At 40.3% G+C, this 24,958-nt stretch overlaps 1 protein-coding gene and 1 long non-coding RNA gene across 2 annotated transcripts; one reads left to right on the forward strand and one right to left on the reverse strand.

Annotated features, from left to right (window-relative positions):
* The first annotated feature begins 192 nt into the window (after positions 1 to 192).
* Positions 193 to 15,854, forward strand: wdr77 (WD repeat domain 77). Its single transcript, XM_061922723.1, has 10 exons — positions 193 to 551; positions 9,271 to 9,456; positions 9,526 to 9,667; positions 11,298 to 11,347; positions 14,030 to 14,100; positions 14,897 to 14,954; positions 15,020 to 15,091; positions 15,159 to 15,267; positions 15,329 to 15,397; positions 15,484 to 15,854. The coding sequence occupies exons 1-10, from the start codon at positions 467 to 469 to the stop codon at positions 15,626 to 15,628; spliced, it is 987 nt and encodes a 328-aa protein (XP_061778707.1). The 5' UTR covers positions 193 to 466; the 3' UTR covers positions 15,629 to 15,854.
* On the reverse strand, positions 13,779 to 21,937 carry LOC133570071 (uncharacterized). The gene is made up of 3 exons (XR_009810044.1): positions 21,596 to 21,937; positions 19,983 to 20,043; positions 13,779 to 14,133 (listed from the first exon to the last, which is right to left on the reverse strand). It is a non-coding gene; the product is annotated as an uncharacterized LOC133570071 (long non-coding RNA).
* Between the last annotated feature and the right edge of the window lie 3,021 nt (positions 21,938 to 24,958).

The raw sequence follows: 24,958 nt of genomic DNA on the forward strand, positions 1-24,958 counted from the left end.
AAAAAATGTTTGGTATATATTGTGGCGCTAGTCCGTTAAAAGATTTAAAACAAACAACGATATTTTTTCAAATGAATTCTAAAATAAACTGGGACGTTACGTACATTATGAACATATGTAGCGAAATGTGCTAGGTTTTATTTGGATTTACACGAATTGGACCGGAAGATGACCGTTTTGCAACACCAACGAATAAGAAGAAGGAGGAAGAGGAAGCGGAGGCAGAAGCAAAACCACAGAAGAAGAATTGGCCGCGTGTGTCGCTCTAAACTTAATTCATTCTCACAACATCTGCTGCTGAGGTTGTGAATGTCTTCATAGCCAGACAAACCTTACTGTGTCATTTGTTTGTAATTACAAGCCTTTTGTAATCACCTAAAAACATTACGACTACAAGCAAGGAGGTCAGAGTTACCTTAAAAACTTCAGGTGTGTATATTTTTGGGTGAAAGACGCCGTGGGGACCATGATTAAGGAGAATCGTTGGAACATTCCTCCGAACGCTCCGGCGTGCATGGAGAAACATCTTTGTGCGGGGCACTACAGAGCAGGTAACACTGTGCTAAATAGCACTCATATTCTGTTTATAGATTTATTTTGCAAAATGCTTAATAGGAAATACTGTATAAACGTTGTATCCCAAGCAATTTGCCAAGAAAGCCACAGGCAGGATTATTGCGGTGGTTGTACGCATCCGTCCGTCCTGTATGTTTAGTCGTTGAAGGCACAATACCAACGTGAACAATTTGTATAATGCTCAATCTTTTTGCAAATTGCTTCCAGCTATATATTTGAATAATATGTGGTGCAGATTTTGCAAAACAATGGGCGCAAATACATGTTTTTGGTGTCAAAATACTTTATTAAATACTTATGTAAATCTATTCATTTGTAGTCGGCACAATATAACTGACTATTGCCCTCAAATCAGTCCAACCCTAACCACTCTACCAGGGGTCGGGAACTTTTTTGGCTGAGAGAGCCATGAAAGCCAAATATTTTAAAATGTATTTCCGTGAGAGCCGTATAATATTGTTAACCCTGAATACAACTGTCAGGTTCAAACACTGATGTCATATATTAAACAGACTAGAAGCAAGGAATTAAACAGAGACTGAATTAAATTTAGCTCATTGAGGAGAAATGCATAGACCTGTACTCTTGTACAGTGTCGTCCCACGCTCTGACAAGAGAATTCTACGCCTCCTCTTTTATTTGGACTTTCCCTGATTACAACAACTAAATGTGTACATCTCTTATTCTTTTTAATAACATTGTTATTCTGAAGCTAAACAATAATAGATAAAATACTTTTGACCATTAATGCGACTTCTTGAAAAGCCGCGATAGAAACAGATGGATGGATTAAAATGCATGAGAATGTTTCATATTTTTAACTTCATTTTTGACACTTTGATTACTAGCGGACATATTCATTACTTATTGTGTTAAACAATGTCAGCTAAGATTCATCTGAGAGCCAGACGCAGTCATCAAAAGAGCCACATCTGGCTCTAGAGCCATAGGTTGCCTACCCCTGCACTATACAGTGTACATCCACGACTAAACTACTGACTAAATTACTACCACAACTTGGTTTACTATTTATAAAATATAATAATGTAGGGTTACTGACTAAACTAAAAGGGAGTTGAGGTACAGACCGTGGACTCATTCAAGTACCTCGGGGTTTGGGTGGACAATAAGTTGGACTGGACTGTTAGCACGGACCACCAGTACAAGAAAGGACAGAGCAGACTGTACTTCCTCAGGAGACTGCACTCCTTCAACATTTGTAGAAAACTCCTGTGGATGTACTACCAGTCTGTGGTTGCCAGTGTTCTGTTCTACATGGTAGTGTGCTGGGGGGGCAGTACATCTAAGAAGGACAGCTCCAGACTTGAGAAACTGATCAGGCCGGCCGGTTCTACAATCAGAATGAAACTGGACTCACTGGTGACGGTGGCAGAGAAGAGGACTGTTGACAAACTAGTAAGCATCCTGGATGATGCCAGTCACCCTCTACATACAGTCATCAGTAGCCAGAGGAGCCTGTTCAGTGCTAGACTGCTTCATCCCAAGTGCAGGACTAATAGACTCAAAAACTCCTTTGTCCCACACGCCATTTGACTGTACAACTCCTCTCTGGGGCAGGGGAACCGGGGGGTACAAGGATGACAGGGGATATCTATCTATCTATCTATCTATCTATCTACAAAATCTTGTCTTGCGATATGCAAATTGCTTGCGCACAAAGGAAATGAGGTATAATTTGCAAAGTGCGCGAGATTGGTGAAATGCTTACAACATAGTCCAGTGTTTTTCAACCTTTTCTGAGCCAAGGCACATTTTTTTGATAAAAAAAAATCCGGAGGCACACCACAAGCAGAAAACATGAACAAATGAAACCCAGTTGCCGATATTGACCATAAAAAGTTGTTCTCGCAATTGTTGGATATGAATTCATACCTAACCAAGCATGCATCACCTACTCTGGTCTCAAAGTAGGTGTACTGTCACCGCCTGTCACATCACCATCCATCCATTTTCTACCGCTTATTCCCTTTGAGGGCGCGGGGGGCGCTGGTGCCTATCTCAGCTACAATCGGGCGGAAGGCAGCATACACCCTGGACAAGTCGCCATCTCATCGCAGGGCCAACACAGGCAGACAGACAACATTCACACTTACATTCACACTCTAGGGCCAATTTAGTGATGCCAATCAACCTATCCCCAGGTGCATGTCTTTGGAGGTGGGAGGGAGCCAGAGTGCCCTGAGGGAACCCATGCAAATTCCACACAGAAAGATCCCGAGCCCGGGATTGAACCCAGGACTACTCAGGACCTTGGTATTATGAGGCATACGCACTAAACCCTCTGCCACCATGCTGCGCCTGTCTCATGACGCTGTGACTTATTTTGGGGGGAGTGGTGGGTGGGGTTGGTGGGTGGGGTTTGGTTGTACCAGGGTTGTATATTGTAGAGTGCTGCAAGTGATTCTGGTGTATTTGTTCTGTTATGTTTATGTTGTGTTATGGTGCGGAAGTCCCCCCGAAATGTTTTTGTCATTCTTGTTTGGTGTGGGTTCACAGTGTGGCACATATTTGTAACAGTGTTAAAGTTGTTTATACGGCCACCGTCAGTGTGACCTATATGGTTGTTAATCAAGTATGCATTGCATTCACTTGTGCGTGTGTAAAATCCGCATATATTATGTGATTGGATGGAGGAAATATGGATGTGACTACAGGTTGTTGAGAATGCTGTAAGGCACGCCCCCAATATTGTCGTCCGGGTGGAAATCAGGACAAATTCGGGTGATTGGTTATGGAGATTTTCGGGAGGGCTACTGAAATTCAGGAGTCTCCCGGGAAAATAGTGAGGGTTGGCAAATATGCTCCTATTTTGGTGGCTTTTCCTCTTTTGTTTTTATTTTCCTGTAGCAGTTTCATGTCTTCCTTGAACGCTATTCCCCGCACCTGCATTGTTTTCTCAATTAGGACTATTTAAATTGTGCGGACGCTAACTTTCTTTGTGGGGACATTGTTGATTGTCATGTCATGTAGGGATGTACTTTGTGGACGCCGTCTGCTCCACATGCTGTAAGACTCTCCTGTCATCCAGCATTCTGTTTTTTTTTTTACTTGGCAGCCAGTTCAGTTTTAGTTTCATTTTGCATAGCCATCCCTAAGCTTCAATGCCTTTTCTTAGCGGCACTTGCTTTTTGTTTATTTTTGGTTTGAGTGTTAGATACCTCCTTACCTACACACTGCATCCCTCATATTGTGATCACAACAAACCATGTTACAGACATCTACAAAGCAATTAGCTACCTGCTGCCACCTACTGATATGGAAGAGTATTACACGGTTACTCTGCCAAGTTCAAGACAGCACAGACACTCAACAACGGCACATTTGCGGAAAATAATTATTGGTTTGCAAAAAATATTTGTAGCCCAATTAGTTGAAATTATATAATCTCCCACGGCACACTGGTTGAAAAAAACTGCTGTAGTCCATCCTGATACTCACGGAAGGCATCGGTCAGCTGACTTTGCCGACAAGGCTTCTGAGTACCACTTTCATCGTGCAACTGCAAGTGTGACAAATTTGCTTGGACAGACAAACGTGTCCATTATTTTATATCAGGAGTCGGCAACCCAACATGTTGAAAGAGCTAGATAGGACCAAAAATACAAAAAACAAATCTGTCTGGAGCTGCAAAAAGTTAAATGCCTTATGTAAGCGTTATAGTGAAGGCAACACATTAAGTAAGTGGCCAGCACGGTGGAACAGTGCATGTGCCTCACAATACAAAGTCCTGGGTTTGATCCCTTGGCTCGGGGTATTTCTGTGTGGAGTTTGCATGTTCTCCCCGTGACTGCGTGGGTTCCCTCCACGTACTCCGGCTTCCTCCCACCTCCAAAGACATGCACCTGGGTATAGGTTGATTGGCAACACTAAATTGGGTCTAGTGTGTGAATGTGAGTGTGAATGTTGTCTGTCAATCTGTGTTGGCCCTGTGATGAGGTGGTGACTTGTCCAGGGTGTATCCCGCCTACTGCCCGAATGCAGCTGAGATAGGGCTCTAGCACCCCCCGCGACCCCAAAAGGGACAGGCGGTAGGAAATGGATGGATGGATGGATGGATGGACTCAGATGGTTAGATAAGTCCTGGAAATTACTGGGTTTGAATGGCCAAAGGTATAGATGTGTGTGCCCAAGTTCGAGGAAAGGACACACTGTCTCCTTCTAATGGATTTATTACAATCTTTGCAAGCTGGGCAACATTTGCTGTGATCTGGAACAACATGGCACACATTTAGAAATGCAGCCAATATTACATACAGATAATGTGTCATGAGACATGCAAATATAGATTAAATACACAGAGGACATAAGTAAAGGAAATTAAATGAACTGAAATGTAGTTACAAAAAAGGCATAATAATGCAATATGTACACACAGCAAGCCTAAATAGCATGTTAGCATAGATTATTAGCAAGTCAACATCAACAAAACTCACCTTCTGTGCATTAATGTACAGCATAAAACATTTGGTGGACAAAATGAGACAAAGAAGGAGTGGCATGAACACGTCTTTCTGTGGCAGCGACAGAGAAAGTTGTACATGTAAACCAACTGTGGTGAGTTCAAGGACCGCCAAAATTAGTAGGACAAAACGTCGCCGGCCAAATACTCTCCTCATTGAAGCATAAACACAAACATTAAACAGTGGGCTTTCTAACAATTAGGAAGGTTTGTGTTTTGTTTGTCCTCCTACAGAAATATTATTAAAACTATAGAAAAGGGATGGATGGATATATTTTTCCTCTTTCTTTTTCCATTTTTAAAAAAGCTCCATGAAGCCACTACGGCGGTCGCTGACCCCTGGCTTTGCGATACTGAAGCCTTTGGTCAAATCGCCAAATGTCACAAATAATTTACAGCTTTCCTATTTGGTATTTTTCTTTGAAACTGACGCACATCCAAAATCCTGTGGATGTTGCTAAACTGACCGGACAAGATGCCTTCAAAGGCTGTTACAAAGGTGAAGGAGACTGTCATCAGTCTAGACATCAGCACCAAGAAGATAATGCAGCAAGATGGACTGCCTCTCAAAAGGCTGCGACAATTTTAGCGTCACCATTAGCATAAAAAAGACCCAAGTCATGTACAAAACAATTCATCACCGTCAAGGACTAAACCTACAAGCCATTGACATCTTTGTCTATGGGCACCACAATTTTAAAGGTGCTATATGTAGTAATGTGGCCAGAAATGGTACTGCAATCACGGTCAAAATTCTGTAGTCCCCTCTCACTCTCCATGACTGAGATTGCCAGATACCCATCCAAATCCTACTCCAAGGAACTTCAAATGGCCATCGACGAGTCCTACACTGTAGGTTTCTCTTGTTTATGCTTCTTCCAAGATGGTTTACTAAGTAATTATGCCACATTTTACTGATGTTGATTAGCCAAAGGTATTTGTAAACTTACACAGCAATATAATAATCGGAAGTCGGGACATATTGTTGGCATTACCGTGCTAAAATGTCTAGTTGGACCGCAAGGAGCACCATCCAAATAATTCTATATATATATATATATATATATATATATATATATATATATATCACATATCGCACAGGCCTACTTGGATGGAAAGCCAAGGCCAACAGTAAAATTACTGGCACATTTTGTTCAGCATAACTCCATGTTGTATCCAACATGACGCCCTGCATGCTCTTCCATTTCCGCACATCACCATCTTTCAGTACAGAGTGTGATTCTATGAGCAAACCCACGTTTTGCTAAAACCACGTTACGCATAAATCGTTTAGCCTACTACCATGTCAATACACAAAGCAGAAAACCATTACATGTAATGCATTATATGGTACCAAGCAAATACCACCCCATATGTGCCTGATGCATACAATACCAGAAACCGCTATTAGCCGCGCTAATGTTGGAACCCATTTCCTCAGTGTATCAACATATTGAGAACAAAATAGACACTAACACTACCCATATCCACATATGTTTTATTTGTTGAAAATATATTTTGCCCTGTTAGTTGGATGACACGTCGACATACAGGCTAACCAGCATATATTTCCCCCGTTAGCCTATATGTCGATGAGTCATTAGCCGGGCTAGCATGCTAAAAGCATTAGACTAGTGTGATGGTGTTTCACTCCTATGCATTCGTTGTACGAACATACTAGCTTTGTTAGACAAGATCAAAGACTGTAGTGGACAATATAGAGTACATACAAAATGTCTATATCCATATATTAGGAGTAATAACAAAACATTAGTGCGTTATTTACATATCAAGGAGGAAATAAGCAAGTTTGGCGTCAGATGAAACAATCTTCTGCGCCTTCAATCGTCTCCATCTTTCAAAGGCATCCCTGATTCAAATCCTCGTTTTGTTCCTGGCTTTGTCATGAATCAGTTGAGAATTATAACAACGCCTTTTGGATTTACTAAGGTCTGACATGTTTAGTAACTTTACCAGTGCCAGTACCTAGATGAAGATGATGGTGCGTAATTGGCAACCTGGATGTGACACACTAACAGACTTTCTAATTGGTCAAACAGTAGAGTGGGGGACATCAAAATGAAAACAATAACAAGATTTCGGGGCTGTAAATCTTATTTTGAAATGACCGAACCAATACCGTAACTAGAAGCGAGAATTTTTGGGCACCTCATGATTTGGTAGGATTTTTGGGGTGACCATTGGATTCAACATCGATTCGCGATTCAACACAATTCTATATTCAAACAGATTCTCAATTAAACTGTTTTTCACAATGTATTATTTGGTATTTTAATTATAATGAAACGTTTTCAAAACAAGTTACAGCTTAAACAATTGTATTTTGGTTATGCCTAAAAATGTCTTTAAAAAGTATATTTTTAAATAAAAAAATATATATTTTAAACTTATGAATTGATTTAGAATTGGAATAGGAATCAAGATAGAGATGTGGACCGATTTTATTTCTTTTTTTTAGCACCCCTGTTCATCACACATTCAGCATTAACTGTAAATTCCATCTCTGTTACAGTAGATACTGCCATGATTTTACTTTGAAACTTGTTTGCACTAAACAGGAAATCACTTTATTTGGGGTGTAACGGTACGTGTATTTGTATTGAACCGTTTCGGGACGGGGGTTCCATTTCGGTTTGGAGGTTTACCGAATTAGTTTCCGCACGAACATATAAAGTAGCTAAAGTCTTACTTAACAAGCTGCTCCGCTCCGTTCTGCCTCTGTCTCCTACACAGCACCTAGCATTGTCCCACCCACACAACCATCAGATTGGTTACATATATAGGATGGTAACAGCCAATCAGCAGTGTGTATTCAGAGTGGTAACAACCAATCAGCAGTGCGTATTCAGAGCGCATGGAGTCAGCCCTTCAGGGTGGAGCAGATAGGTGTTTAGCAGGTGAGCAGCGGACTCTCCCCAAATTATAATAAACACCTCCCAGTCAACGTTCTAGAAACAAACTGCAGCTCAGCTCGCTCGCAGTCCTGGCTTGAGGTGAAGGCTAATTAGCTTTTAGTGTAACGTTAGCTCATTTTGCGGTGTGTGTGCGTGTGCGGTGTTGTACTATTTTTTCAGCTATAGTTACATTAATCATTAGTAATGTAGCAGCATAGTTTGAATGGCGGGGTCCCTGCTGTCACATGTTGATAAAAATATAACATTTACATAATAAAAATCAACTACAGGCTTCCCAAATGCAGTAATAAATTAAGCATGATGAGTTGACTTGAAACTGTTTAATGTTGCACTTTTTATATGTAGAAGAAAAGTTTTGAGATTTTATTTAATCTGAGCAACAAGTTGAGGCAGTTTAATGTTGATTAACGTGGGCAGAATTATTATAGTGTTCCTAATGTTAAAAGGATGAAGCCATTGTTTACAAATTTGGTAAATAAATAACCCAAAAATTCACATTTTGTTGTTTTCTTACTGTACTGAAAATGAACCGAACCGTGACCTCTAAACCAAGGTACGTACCTAAGCGAAATTTTTGTGTACCGTTACACCCCTACACTTTATGCATGTTTCAAGGCTGTGTAACACAACGGTAGTTATGTTGCGGCACATTGTTTTGTGATTTTGATGAAGTCGAATAAGTCGATAACTTTGCAGTCATCAAATTGCAATGTCCGTGTGTGTTTAGCTTATGGTCTCTAGCTTTCAAACGGGGTGCAAGAGGGTTTACTCTGCATTGATTTCAGCACTTCGGCACGTTCAATAAAAACATTTGTGGGACAATATATCGTCCAGTAGATTGTATTATCATCCCAGGTCTGCATGAAGGTAACAATAATACCACTTTTTTAATATAAATGATCCCTTAGGGTCTTAAATTTAATGTTTAGAGTAGGTGCTATTTTAGTAATAATAAAAACACAGTTGACTATTTTTTTTAGTAGTCTTTGCTCTCCTTGAAGATGTGGGCAGGAGTTGGCACTGCATCATTGCTGCAATGTTGCAATCAAAATGTCTATGAATGTTCTCATTCATCCAGGTCATTGTCATCTCAGGGCATTCAATCGATCGCAGGACTAGATCCGACCAATCTAAGTCTGTGAGCACGAACTGATGAAGCCTACTCGATTGAGCGGCGAAGCGTCTTCTAAGACAAACCAAACAGTCCAGTTGCGATCAATTGATTGCCATCGAAATGTTTGCAGTAAAAATAGTCAGGTTTTCCTTACTTTCCCTTAGATGGCACATTGTTGCTTGGATCTTCCAGCCTCACTGGCAGGAGCTGGCAGAGCTCCGTGTGGATATACAGCAACCCCGAGCAGGCCCCCAACGAGGGCTTCTGCAAAGCTGGTGTGCAGACCGAGGCTGGAGTCACAGACGTCAAGTGGTTGTCTGACAAGGGCGTCGTGGTGGCATCAGACTCGGGTAAGAACTTGTTCAAAAGTTTGTTTAAAAGTTGTGAGCTAACCTGCAGTGTTGTTGGTTGTTCTTCAGGTGCCTTGGAGCTGTGGGAGCTGTTGGAGGACGAGCGCCTCCTGGTGAACCGCTTCACCAAGCATGAGCATGACCACATTGTCAGCTCGGTGAGCCCCATGGCTGCAGGCAACAGTGTTGTCACGGGAAGCATGGACTGCAGGTCAGACATACTTCAAGGACGATTTAGTCCAATAAATATGTTTTCTCACTAGAAACGGACCAATATGTTTTTTTCAGGGCTGATACAGATGATTAGTAGTCAAGGAGGCCGATGACCCGTATTTAATGTTGATATTTATTTGCAGTAACTTTTAGCTGAACATGAATAGTGTATATCAGTAAACAACTGGACAAGGCTTTAAGTTGGAGGTTTTTTAAACATAATTTTTAGGAAACATCGGACCAGTAGTGACATAATGTTTTATGCGGCACGAATGTTATGTCAAGTAATTTCGCACCAAAAAACATCAGGGGATATCACAAACATCTTTATTACATGTGTCTAAGAGGAGTATCAACATTTGCATTTCAAAATATGGCAATTCCATCCATTTTCTACCGCTTGTCCTTTTCGGGGCTGCGGGGGGTGCTGGAGCCTATCTAAACTGCATTCTGGCGGAAGGCGGCGTACACCCTGGACAAGTCGCCACCTCATCACAGGGCCAACACAGATAGACGGATAACATTCACACTCACAAATCTCCTAGGATATCTGGTAAAAAAAAATATGGGATTTTGCCACATCACAATAACTTGCAAGCCAATTTTGTAGCAGTTTATGGCTTGTAATACATCGTACGCTTTCCTTGTGGGGAACCGTGAAGTATTGGTTGGTTGGCAGGTTGAAGTTTATTTTGAAAATGTTTACAGTTAGGCCGTGTGGTTAGTGTCCTCCCTGAAACTAGAAGGTTGTGAGTTCAAACCCCGGCCAAGGCATACCAAAGACTATATAAATGGGACCCATTGCCTCCCTGCTTGGCTCTCAGCATCAAGGGTTGGAATTGGGGGTTAAATCACCAAATGAATTCGAAGTACGGCCACCACTGCTGCTCACTGCTCCCCTCACCTCCCAGGGAGTTAGCATGGGGAATGGTCAAATGCAGAGGATAATTTCACCACACCTAGTGTGTGTGTCACTATCGTTGGGACATTAATTGTAACTTTAATATTGTATATTACATATTTTACATAATTTTAGTTTCACTTTACATGTCCAAAAAAGTAGGAAGAAGCAAAGCTTATTTAACCCTACTCCTTTTCCACTTCACCACAGTTACTAACACATTTGTTCACTCCGTGTTCTCAATTTCCAACAATATTTACGTCATTGATTTATAGACGATATTATTGACATGAAGTATATAATTTCTAAATATCGCAAACATTTAAATAAAACTATTTCTGGGATCCTTCACATAGCCTAGGTAAAAGATTTTTCAAACTGGCTGACAATTTTATTAGTTGCTAATCGTCTGAGCATGGCGGCGCAGTTAACAGAAAGGAACACTGGTTATTACTGCCAACTTATTCTCTAATTATAAATGTTCTATACTACATTCTGGTATTGACCCCGAAAAGGGAAAAGCGGTAGGAAAATGGATGGATGGATATGTGTATATTTTGTATCTGCAAATCTATTTCTGTTGTAGTTGTAAAAAAAAATGTGTCCGATACAATAAAAGGCCAATATTGATACACGTCAAAATGCCAAATATCGGCGCCAAAAATTGCCCCGGCTGATAATCGGTGGATCACGACTTCTCACTTCTGCTTCTGTTCCTTTGTTGCAGAATCAAAGTGTGGGATGTCAGTCAAGAGAAGGTTGTCAACACATACAACGGTAAGAGAAGAACACTGCTTCTTGACAACTATGGACAATACTGCAGATTTTGGTATCAATTAGGGATGGGCAATATGGCCTAAAATCTATATCGCTAAATATATAGCAGTCTTCCACGATTACTATATACAGTATATTACAATATTTGTCTTATAAACCAAAATAGCACCATTTTTAAAATAAATACAAAGGTTCCTATTTTGGCTACTGAAGTATGCAGTAACTGCAGGTGGGATTCTGATTTGATTAAAAATTGATTATTGATGCATCTTTATGTATGTTGAAACATTTTTTATTTCACCAAATAAGCAATAATCCTTTGCAACTTTTAAAAATGGTGCATTTTTAATAACAAACAGTTTAATTAATTCCCATTACCTTTATTGAATTAATGGAAATGTGTTTAAAACTGTAACATAAGTGCCCTAAAATAAAGGAGCTGGTCAAGTCTCTCGATGAGGTGGCTCACTGCGGTCAGCCAAATTATAGAACTGTCTGCGTTACTTTATTTACACTAAATTATTAATCCTTTATTGACGTTTACTAATAGATTTTGCAAACCCCCATGTTCGAATTGGTCTTTCGCTTGTTGTCAAAAATATGGCTGTGTCATCAACATGCATTGTCATGATATGACAATAGTAATAAAAGCTCTATCCTCGGCCAAATGTATATCATATATCACACAAGCCTACTTGTAAGTTGAGACACCACTGTATTCCTATATATCCTATAGGTATTTGCTTGTGACCGGCATCATCTGAAAGCTCTTTTTGGAATTCAATAGTACTTTTCACCTTTTTTATCAAAGTGCTGGCACTCTCAACTTTGTTTGGCCACGTGAAGGATTATTTTGCAGACGTGTTTGATAAAATTATTTTTAAAAAGCACAGCGACTGAGTCACCAATGTGCGGGTTTCTTTGTTTGGGCACTTGATCATTATGCAGGCATATTGACTAGTTTCACGTTTGGCCGTAAAATAATCACGACGATGTATGAAAACCGGGGCAAACTCTGGGAGAAAATATGTACAGTGAGGTCCACAAGTATTTTCACACCCTGCAATTTTGCAAGTTCTCCCACTTAGAAATGAGGGAAAGGTCTGAAATGTTCATCATTGATGTATTTCCACTGTTAGAGACATCTAAAAAGAAAAATCTGCAAACCACATTTTATGATTAATTTGTATGTTACTGGGGTTCATAGGTATTTGCACACATGAGAACATAAGTGTTAATATTTAGTGCAGAATGCAATTACAGAGGTCAAACGTTTCCTATAGTTTTGGCCCACTCCTCAACACAAATATTCTCTAGATCTGTCAGGTTACAGGGCTGTCGCCGGGCAACACAAAATTTCAGCTCCCTCCAAAGATTTTCTATTGGATTTAGATCTGGAGACTGGCTAGGCCACTCTAGAGCCTTGATGTGCTTTGTATGTAGCCACTCCTTGGTTATCCTGGCTGTGTGCTTCATGTTGGAAGACCCAGCCACGACCCATCTTCAATGCTCTGACTGAGGGTAGGAGGTTTTTGGCCAAAATCTCTCAATACGTTCATCCTCTCCTTAATACAGTGCAGTCATCCTGTCCCCTTTGCTGAAAAGCTCCGCCAAAGAAAGATGTTTCCCCCCCATGCCTCACTGTAGGGATAGTGTTCTTGGGATGATACTCATCCTTCTTTTTCCTCCAAACCCGACGAGTGGAGTTTATACCCAAAAGTTATATTTTGGTCTCATCTGACCACATGACTTTCTCCCATGACTCCTCTGGATCATCCAGATGGCCATTGGTAAACTTCAGACGGGCCTGGACTTATTCTGACTTAAGCAGAGGAAACCTCTGTGCAATGCATGATTTTAAACCGCTACGCCGTAGTGTTCTACTGATAGTAGCCTTGGAAACAGTGGTCCCAGCTCCTTTCAGCTCATTCACCAGCTCCTGCCGTGTAGTTCTGGATTTATTCCTCACTGTTCTTATCATGAGTGATGCCCCACAAGGACAGATCGTACATGGAGCCCCAGTCCGAGGTAGATTAGCAGTCATGTTTAGCCTCTTCCATTTTTTAACAATTGCTGCAACAATTGATCTATTCTCACCAAGCTGCTTCCCAAATGTCTCATAGCCTTTTCCAGCTTTGTGGAGCTGTACAATTTTGTCTCTGGTCTCTTTTGACAGCTCATTGGTCTTGCCCATGGTAGCAGTTGGACCTTGACTGACTGTGGGCTGCTCAGGTGACTAATTAGCTCAAAGGATGGTGGGTGGGTTGTGGGGTCAAGGTGGACTTTTTTAAGTTAGTCTGACGGTTCTTTGAGAGTCATAATTTTTGCTGATCCTCACGTGTGCCAATACTTATGAACCCCAGTAACATACAAATAAATCATAGAAAAATCATACAATGTGATTTCCGGATTTTTCTTTTTAGATGATGTCTCTAACAGTGTAAATACATCTATGATGAACATTTCAAACATCTCCCTAATTTGTCAGTGGGAGAACTTGCAAAATTGCAGGGTGTGAAACTACTGTGGACCTCACTGTAAAGTGGGGTGCAAGAAAACCAAGACCTCACTGCGTTTGATAAAATTATTACTTTCCTCTAAAATACAAAACACTTTTTTTTTTGTTGATGCTTCACTTGGTACCAATCTTCGTTGTAAAACGAGCAATTTTTCATCTTCTAGTGCACACACAAGCGGTCACATGTGTGTCCTGCAGTCCGACAGAAGAATCTCTCTTTACTTCCTGCAGTCAGGTAAGAGGCAGAGTTTGCAGGCATCTGAAATGTCTGCAGAAACACGGAAATCTGTGTTTTTAAACATTACCTTTTGTCAAAATTTCACATATACGTAAAACATTTATATATATATATATATATATGTATGTATGTATGTATGTGTATGTATATATATAAAAAAATATGATCCAAACAAAATTTGTTGACCGCTCGCCTCAGCTGCCAATACTCATTGTTCCTTCTGCCTTGACACTACAGTGAGTTGCAGGTCAAGTAGACGATCAGGAGCACAGACCAAGCTGGGTAGTTCACTAACCATGTCACTAGCTTACCTTTTGTCTCCTCCGTTTGCACTCCAAGCCACAATGTTGACGGCTGTCTACTGTGCCGCTAATCATATATGGATCATGGATGATTACAATTCGAACATTGTTAGTTCTATACCAGTAGGGGTTCTACAGCGGGGATGTCCAAACTATGACCTACGCACGGCCTGTGAGACATCACAACTTTAACAAAAAGATTGGCCCGCGGATTGTTTTGGTCATCTGTGGGTTGAGTTGAGGTGATGTCGCTCCCCTCTTGTAGACAAAGACTGATACGATGGTCAATGACCACAAATGTTCTTTGACAGTGACTACAGCACAGCTTCAATATATATGACCCTATCCATCCATCCATTTTTCTACCGCTTGTCCCTTTTGGGGTCGCGGGGGATGCTGGAGCCTATCTCAGCTGCATTTTCAAAAAAGAAAAGCAAAACAAATTGCTTAGTTTTTGTACCGTCTGTAAATAATATTGTGTTGCCTCCCAGGATGGCCGAGTGCTGATGTGGGACACACGCAAGCCGGATAAGCCGGCGAGAAGAATAGGTGAGGAACGTTCAATGAATCTGTCAATCATAGTTTGGCTTGAAGATTGATTGTATATGTTGTAGATGTTGAAGGCCCCAGCTGCATACCCACCACTGTCACCTGGCACCCCCACCATAGTAGCACAATTGCCTTTGGTATGAGCCCCCTCCCGGCCTGAATGTGTCACCTTCTCCATCCTAAAAGCACATTCCTTGTTTTCAGGCGACGAGTTGGGCAAAGTGTCTGTCAAGGACTTCCTGTCCACAGAGCCACCTAGAGTGGAGAGCGTCCACCGGCGCCGAGTCAACGCGCTCGCCTTTTCGACACACAGGTAATCCTCATGCAGCCATTAAAGTCTGCTGCTTGCTACATTTGTTTTCTCTTGGTCGCAGCACCCCCCTGCTTGCCTGCATTAGCGAGGATTGTTCTCTCGCTGTCTTGAACTCGGACCTGCAGGAAATGTGAGTTAAAAAAGAAAACCGCCCTCCTCCTCCTCCTCCTCCTCAAGACGCTCTTATACAAATATATTTTCCCTTCATCTTTGTAGCTTTCGAGACAGGCGCCACCAGGACTTTGTCAAAGGTGTGTGCTGGCTGCAGGGGGGCTCCAACAAGCTCACCACTGTGGGCTGGGATCACCTCGTGCTGCACCACACTGTGGATCCAGCAGGGAGCGCTCCCAGCACATCTTAGTGTGTGTATCATGAACACTTAGTGATGCTAGCCTTTCTGTTGCATAAAGGGCATCAAATCATCTCAATGCCAGTGATACAGCAACATTACGTTTTTTTTTGCTATTCTGTTGCTTTTCTTCTCGTGTCATCGGCAAATAGGACACCCCCACATTACTCAATTTTTTTCCAATACCAAGACTCCTATTACTTTTTATAGCTCTAATAAAGGACATTTGTATAACGCTTTTGTTTGTAGCAGTGCTACTTTTAATTGTATGCCCTTTTTACACACAAAAAGGTTGGTATTTTCTAAAACAAACTTGCAAAAGCCCAATTCTGAGTGTGTTCCACTGGAGAGAACATCATTCTCCACACCTTAAACATGTTTTTTCCACATTTGTCTTGCATGACCATCCACATGATCGTTTTATATATTTTGGTTTTTCGTCACTGCGGTGAGGTGGCGACTTGTACACCGCCTTCCGCCTGATTGTAGCTGAGATAGGCACCAGTGACCACAAAAGGGAATAAGCGGTAGAAAATGGATGGATGGATGGATGGGTTTTTCATCAATGATGTGAGATTAAGGGTGTTCATTTCTGGCCCAGAGCTAATGTTTATGTTAGCCCTCAGCTTGATATAAAAGTAAAAATTATACATACAGTATTAGATCAGCGGTCATAAACAAGTGGGCAGCACGTAATTTTTCCACAGATGGCAAAAAATATTGGCACCCCTCATTTCTGTCAGATAACACTATTTCTCCTTATCAATGCTTTGGTGTTTACATATTTATTTTGTTTGCATTGGAACAACAACAAAAAAACCAAATCTGATATTTTACAGAGGACTCCAAAAATGGACTGGACAAAATTATTGGCACCCTCCACTTAATATTTGCTAGCACACCCTTTGGGAAAAAATAACTGAAATCAATGGCTTCCTGTAACCATCAATGAGTTTTTTTACACCCCGCGACTGGAATTTTGGACCATTTAGCAAACTGCTTCAGGTCTCTCAGATTTCAAGGCTGCCTTCTCCCAACTGCTGTTTTTAGATCTCTCCACAGATGTTCTATGGGATTTAGATCTGGACTCATTGATGGCCACTAATAGAACTCTCCAGCGGTTTGTCTTAAAGGGGAACATTATCACCAGACCTATGTAAGCGTCAATATATACCTTGATAGTGTAGAAAAAAGACCATATATTTTTTTAACCAATTTCCGAACTCTAAATGGGTGAATTTTGGCGAATTAAACGCCTTTCTGTTTATGGCTCTTTTGGCGATGACGTCAGAACGTGACGTCACCGAGGTAATACAGCTGCCATTTTCATTTTCAACACATTGCAAACACCGGGTCTCAGCTCTGTTATTTTCCGTTTTTTCGACTATTTTTTGGAAGCTTGGAGACATGCCTCGTCGGTGTGTTGTCGGAGGGTGTAACAACACTAACAGGGAGGGATTCAAGTTGCACCACTGACCCGAAGATGCGAAAGTGGCAAGAAATCTGCTGCCAGACCCCCATTGAATGTGCCGGAGTGTCTGCACATTTTACCGGCGATGACAGACATGGCTCAGAGATGTATGGATAACCTGCAGATGCATTTGCAACGATAAAGTCAACAAAATCACAAAGGTGAATTTTGTTGATGTTGTTGACTTATGTGCTAATCAGACATATTTGGTCGCGGCGTGACTGCCAGCTAATCGATGCTAACATGCTACGCTACTCGATGCTAACATTCTATTTACCGGCGGTGCTAAAGCAGACATGGCACAGAGATGTATGGATAACCTGCAGATGCATTTGCAACTATATTACGTTTCCTTCCATCCACATTTAATGCGAAAAAAACACTGACCAATCGACGGATTTAAGTTGCTACAGTTTCACAAGATGCGAAAGTCCTGATCGTTTGGTCCGCACATTTTACCGGCGATGCTAACGCAAATATTCGGCCATGCTATGGCTATGAATAGCATCAATAGCTATTCGCTCAATAGCTTCAGTTTCTTCTTCAATACTTTCATACTCCAACCATTCGTTTCAATACATGCGTAATCTGTTGAATCGCTTAAGCCGCTGAAATCCGAGTCTGAATCCGAGCTAATGTCGCTATATCTTGCTGTGCTATTCGCCATTGTTTGTTTACATTGGCAGCACTGTGTGACGTCACGGGAAAATGGAGAGTGTCTTCGCGGAGAGCGAAAAAACGCACTTTAAAGCTTTTTTTAGGGATATTCCGGGGCCGGTAAAATTTAAAAAAAAAATTCAAAAAATACAACAAGCCACTGGGAACTGATTTTTATTGTTTTTAACCCTTTTGAAATTGTGATAATGTTCCCCTTTAAGCCTTTTTTGCGGGCTTTTTTAAGTATGCTTTGGGTTGTTGTCCTGCTGTAAGACCCATGACTTTTAACAGAGACCCAGCTTTCTGACACTGGGCCCTACATTAGGCCCCAAAATTATTTAGTAGTCCTCAGATTTCATGATGCCATGCACACAGTCAACGCATCCGGTACCAGAAACAGCAAAGCAACCACAAAACATCAGTGAATCTCCACCATGTTTGACTGTAGTGATGGTGTTCTTTTTCTTAAAAGGCATTATTTTGTTTTCTGTAAACATTGTGATGATGTGCTTTAGCAAAGAGCTCCACTTTAGTGTCATCTGTCCACAGGATGTTCTCCCAGAAGGATTTTAGCTTCCTCAGGTAAGTTTTAGCAAATTCCAGTCTTGCTTTTTTATGTGTCTGTCAGCAGCGGGGTCCTCCTGGGTCTCCTACCGTAGTGTCCCTTTTCATTGAGATGGCGTCGGATAGTGTGAGCTGACACTGTTGTACCCTGTGTCACTCTGTGTCTGCAGGTCAGCATTCATTTGTTTGGAAGCGGATCGAGTTTCTTTAGCCACAATTCTAACAATCCTTCCTTGCAGTCTTTCAGTAAATTGTTTTCTTCCATCCTACCATGAATTGATTAACGTGGACCCCGACTTAAACAAGTTGAAAAACTTATTCGGGTGTTACCATTTAGTGGTCAATTGTACGGAATATGTACTGTACTGTGCAATCTACTAATAAAAGTATCAATCAATCAATCAAAACGTCCAGGGAGTTTAGCTGCAGTGCCATGGGCTTTATATTACTTGATGACATTGTGCACAGTAGACACAGGAACATTTAGATCTCTGGAGATGGACTTGTAGCCTCGTGATTGTCCATGCTTTTCCACAATCTTGGTTCTCAATTCTTCTAAGATTTTCTTACTCCTTCTTTTCTCCATGCTCAGTGTGGCACACACAACACAAAGGTGGAGTCAACTTTTCTCCATTATAACTGACTGCACGTGTGATTTCTATATTGCCAGCATCTGTTACTTGCTACAGGTGAGTTGAATTACAAATTAAAGGAGCATCACATGCTTACAAAACAACAATTTCTTACAATTTTGAAAAGGGGTCAATCATTTTGTCCAGTCCATTTTTGTAGTTCTATGTAAAATATCAGATTTAGCTTTCGTGTGGTGTTCCAATGCAAACAAAAGAAATAAACATGTTAATACCAAAGCATTTGTAAATTCAGCAATTTTTGGGGAGAAGTGGTGCATTATCCGACAGAAATGCAGGGGTGCCAATATTTTTGGCCAGGACTCGGTGACCCAACACAATGGCAGTGCTATGGACACCCGACTCACTGTACCTTGCGATTTTAAAATAAAAACAAACATTTACATTAGCATTTAAGATAGCTAGCGATTAACACTGGTTCAGGGGTGTACAAAGTGTGGCCTGTACCAATTTTTTTTTACAGCCCGTTGCACATTTAAAAAAAATACTATTGCAAGAAGTGTAATACAAAAACAGGTGTAATGTAACAAGAAAATGTTGCAATATTGAATACTAATCAAGCTACTATGCAGGCAGTTTTTTTTACTTTAAAACAGTCATTGTAAGAAAATTATCCAAATCAATGTTGGTATGAATTGACATATTCAAGGCTCCAACTCACATTAAATGTTCCACTCAGAAATATTTTTTGGTGGGCAAAATATCACACATTTTTTGTCTTTCCCATATAAAAAAAAACAATGAGAAAAAGGGCATAATAAAAGATTTCAGCGTTTTAAGGGGGATTCAGTGCAGAATGTTGTTGTAGCTTGTGCACCCCTTTGAGACACTTGTGATTAAGGGCTATACAAAAAAACTAATTGGCGCATTGGAAGTAAAAAAAATATCTATGTGACTTTATTCTTAACACTTTTATGAGTGGGGCCCTATTGGGTCCTTGAGGCCTTTAGTCTGATTTTTTTTTTAAAAGTCATTAAAAAAAAACCCCAACAACAAACCAAAAGTGATTTTGTGAATTATTTACCTAATTAGGGATGTTCAGGATCCTCGTCTCAATTTCAAGTAGCAGGTTTAAGATGAGTCTCCTGCAAAAAGATGACATGAGCGTCCGAAGATGGTCTAGCACAGTGGTTCTCAAATGGGGGTACGCGTACCCCTGGGGCAGTGACGTGCAGTGAGGTTCATGGCTGGTGAGGCACTGACTTCATCACGGTCAGATTTACAAACATATGAACCCTATAGAGTATCTTATTCACCATTTGATTGGCAGCAGTTAACAGGTTATGTTTAAAAGCTCATACCAGCATTCTTTACACATAAAAACTGTAGCACACAAAAAAGCACATTTAATAAAAAAAAAACGTTATTATGGTCTTACCTTTAGTTAGAAATGAAGTCCATGCGCCCCTCCTTCTGAACAAAAGCATTGGTAACTTTATAGAAGTCTTCCTTATCTTTCTTCAGTTTTAAAAGTCTCTCTGTCTCGATGGAGATCACTGTCTGAAGCAAACCTTTTAGCTCCGGCGTTGGTCTTCCTTTAATTATTACCTCCTGCTTCGATTGAAAGTCCAGTTTAGAAAACTGTTTTATTTTACATATGTAATCCTCCATGCTAAAAGTCCAGGGGAGAGGAAAAAATAATTGCTAACTGTAGCTTGTTGTCACTTATTCTGCAGCCGAGTAATCACAAGAAAGATCCCTGGGATCACTAGCCCTCTCTACCACCATGAGGCGGGAGAACAGGTGCCTCACACAGAGCGTCTTTGCAGCCGTTTTATAATTGCTCGACACAAGAAATACGTTACACACATACAGTCAGAGGTGGGTAGAGTAGCCAAAAACTGTTCTCAAGTAAGAGTACTGTTACTTTAGAAATGTATTACTCAAGTAAAAGTAAGGAGTAGTCACCCACATATTTACTTGAGTAAAAGTAAAAAGTATGTTGTGAAAAAACTACTCAAGTACTGAGTAACTTATGGGTAACCTCATTACGGCAACAAATAATGCACAAAAACATAAAAATAGCAATGAGCAAATTCAGAGCCAGGAATATCTCTTAAGCAACTAAAACAATAATATATATTAAATAATAACACATTAAAATAAAAAAGGCAAATTGAGCCACAATAACTTAACAGCACCATAGGCTCAGTAGGCATTGATTGATTGATTGATTGACTGAAACTTGTATTAGTAGATTACACAGTACAGTACATATTCCGTACAATTGACCACTAAATGGTAACACCCCAATAGGTTTTTCAACATCAATCAATTATTCAATAAATTACTAAGTCAAGTTGATCTACCTCATATATACATACACACAGGTATCGTATACATACACACACATATCATATATATTATGTCCAGGGTGTACCCCGCCTTCCGCCCGATTGTAGCTGATAGGTGCCAGCGCCCCCGCGACCCCAAAAGGGAATAAGCGGTAGGAAATGGATGGATATATGTGTGTGTGTGTGTGTGTGTATATATATATATATACACGGTATATAATTTATATTTATTTATTTTGCCGTTTTTGTTTACATGTTAAAGGTGTTTTAATGAATATACATGCATGTTTAACACATAGATTCCTATCTTTCATGAAGACAAGAATATAAGTTGGTGTATTACCTGATTCTGATGACTTGCATTGATTGGAATCAGTAGTGCTGAAAACGTCCACGTTTTCAAATGGAGGAGAAAAAAAGTTCTTCCTTTCTGTCTAATACCACATGAAAGTCGTTGGTTTTTGGCATCCTATCTGTCCAGCTTCCATATTCGTTTTTATACACTTTACAAGAAATACATTGGCGGCAAACTCCGTAGCTTGCTCGCTTGTTTGCTCTGGCTTTCGGAGACTCTTATTTTGTTAGCGCAGGCGCGATGGAGCGGCACTTTTATTGTTAAGACAGGAACTGTGCGATCAGTCTTTAGGCTTTTGACGGGAAGTACGGTTGAAATAAAAAGTGTCTTTTTTCCTTTACACTTTCGATTGATTGATTGAAACTTTTGTTAGTAGATTGCATATTCTGTACAATTGACCACTAAATGGTAACACCCCAATATGTTTTTCAACTTTTTTAAGTCGGATTCGACGTTTGACGGTCACGTGACCGCTTAGCTCTGTTTGATTGGTCCAACGTCACCAGTGACTGCATGTGATTGGTGAAACACCAAAACAAACATTAATAGATCGATAAAAAAAAGTAGCGAGTAGCGAGCTGAATGTAGATAAATGGAGCGGAGTAAAAGTAGCGTCTCTTTTCTATAAATATACTCAAGTAAAAGTATGTTGCTTAAAAACTACTCTTAGAAGTACAATTTATCCCAAAAGTTACTCAAGTAGATGTAACGGAGTAAATGTAGCGCGTCACTACCCACCTCTGCATACAGTTGACAAAATACACTGTACATTAGAAATGTTTTTGTGGGCAAAATATTACATATTTTGTGTCTTTCCCATATAAAAAAAACAAGGTTTTCTTTCGATGAGAAAAAGGGCATAACAACAAAATATTTCAGCGTTTTAAGGGGGATTGAGCTCATTATATATCTCAGCTAACTAAACTATGGAAATGTATAATATAATTCATATAGCAATACAGTCTCACTGCACAGCAGACAGCAGTTAGCCAAGTCATTGCGCAATCCATGGTGACGGGGGAGTCAGCTGGCTGTGACTCACCGCACGTCTCTGCTCAGTATTTGAACGGCAAATGTGAAAACTCAGCGATTTTGTATACAAATAATCTAAAACTGGTGAAGTTAAATGGAAAATAATTTCATAAAGTATAATTACTGGATAGATATAACAATTTATTATCTTTCTTTATACATTTTTTTTTCTTTCCCCTAACTGCACGTCACTGCCCTGGGGGTACTTGAAGGTATGCCAAGGGGTACGTGAGATTTTTAAAAAATATTCTAAAAATAGCAACATTTCAAAAATAATTTATAAATATATTTATTGAATAATACTTCAACACAATATGAATGTAAGTTCATAAACTGTGAAAAGAAATGCAACAATGCAATATTCAGTGTTGACAGCTAGATTTTTTGTGAACATGTTCCATAAATATTGATGTTAAAGATTTCTTTTTTTGTGAAGAAATGTTTAGAATTAAGTTCATGAATCCAGATGGATCTCTATTACAATCCCCAAAGAGGGTACTTTAAGTTGATGATTACTTCTATGTGTAGAAATCTTTATATATAATTGAATCACTTGTTTATTTTTTTAGTGATTTTTATATCTTTTTTTTCCAAATAGTTCAAGAAAGACCACTACAAATGAGCAATATTTTGCACTATTATACAATTTAATAAATCAGAAACTGATGACATAGTGCTGTATTTTACTTCTTTATCTCTTTTTTTTTCCAACCAAAAATGAATTGCTCTGATTAGCAGGTACATGAATTTAAAAATTGTTCACAGGGGGTACATCACTGAAAAAAGGTTGAGAACCACTGATGTAGTAGCACCTTACTTACCATAAATGCCGACCACTGGGACTTTCATATATGGTTTATTTTATTTGGAACATGCATACGATACAATGCAATGCATCACATATTTCCAGTTGTTTCATTACTGCACGCCCGAAAAGGAGTAGAAAGAAGCTGAACTGATTTAATCCTACCCCTTTTCATACCATACAGGTGCCGGTCATATTATTAGAATATCATGAAAAAGTAGATTTATTTCATTAATTCCATTTAGAAAGTAAAACTTGTAAAATGTATACATTCATTCCAAACAGATTGATACATTTCAAGTGTTTTTTGCCAAAAAGGAGATGATTATAGCTGACAACCAATGAAAACCCTAAATTCAACATCTCAGAAAATTAGAATACGGTGAAAAGGTCAGATATTGAAGACACCTGGTGCCACACTCTAATTAGCTAACTAACTCAAAACACCTGGAAAAGCCTTTAAATGGTCTCTCGTTTTGATTCTGTATGACACACAATCATGGGGAAGACTGCTGACTTGACAACTGTCCAAAAGATGACCATTGATACTTTAAAGAAGGAGGGCAGGACACAAAAGGTTATTGCCAAAGAGGTTGGATGTTCCCAGAGCTCTGTGTCCAAGCACATTAATAGAGAGGCGAAGGGAAGACAAAGATGTGGTAGAAAAAAGTGTACAAGCAAGAGGGATAACCGCGCCCTGGAGAGGATTGTCAAACAAAACCGATTCAAAAATGTGGGGGAGATCCACAAAGAGTGGACTGCAGCTGGAGTCAGTGCTTCAAGAACCACCACGCACCGACGTATGCAAGATATGGGCTTCAGCTGTCGCATTCCTTGTGTAAAGCCACTCTTGAATAAGAGACGTCAAAAGCGTCTCGCCTGGGCTCTAGACAAAAAGGACTGGACTGCTGCTGAGTGGTCCAAAGTTATGTTTTCAGATGAAAGTAAATGTTGTATCTCCTTTGGAAATCAAGGTCCCAGAGTCTGGAGGAAGACAGGAGAGGCACAGAATCCACGTTGCCTGAAGTCCAGTGTCAAATTTCCACAATCCGTAATGGTCTGGGGTGCCTTGTCATCTGCTGGTGTTGGTCCACTGTGTTTCCTGAGGTCTAGGGTCAATGCAGCAGTCTACCAGGAAGTTTTAGAACACTCTATGCTGCCTCCCGCGGACCAATTTCATGGAGGTGAAGATTTAATTTTCCAACATGACTTGGCACCTGCACACAGTGCCAAATCTACCAGTACCTGGTTTAAGGACCATAGTATCCCTGTTCTTGATTGGCCTGCAAACTCACCTGACCTTAACCCCATAGAAAACCTATGGGCTATTGTGAAGCGGAAGATGCGAGATGCCAGACCCAACAATGCTGAAGAGCTGAAGGTCACTATTAAAGCAACCTGGGCTCTCATAACACCTGAGGAGTGCAACAGACTGGTCGACTCCATGCCACGCCGTATTGCTGCAGCAATTCAGGCAAAAGGAGCTGCAACTAAGTATTGATTGCCGTACATGC

The sequence above is a fragment of the Nerophis ophidion genome, linkage group LG16 (assembly GCF_033978795.1).
Source record: "Nerophis ophidion isolate RoL-2023_Sa linkage group LG16, RoL_Noph_v1.0, whole genome shotgun sequence".
Taxonomy (NCBI): domain Eukaryota; kingdom Metazoa; phylum Chordata; class Actinopteri; order Syngnathiformes; family Syngnathidae; genus Nerophis; species Nerophis ophidion.

Excerpts from the sequence above, each read along its gene's own strand:
- wdr77 (XM_061922723.1), top strand. The coding sequence starts at position 467 with ATGATTAAGGAGAATCGTTGGAACATTCCTCCGAACGCTCCGGCGTGC. Across the intron at positions 552-9,270 it reads TGCGGGGCACTACAGAGCAG|ATGGCACATTGTTGCTTGGA; the intron begins GTAACACTGTGC and ends ACTTTCCCTTAG. Across the intron at positions 9,668-11,297 it reads ACGGGAAGCATGGACTGCAG|AATCAAAGTGTGGGATGTCA; the intron begins GTCAGACATACT and ends CCTTTGTTGCAG.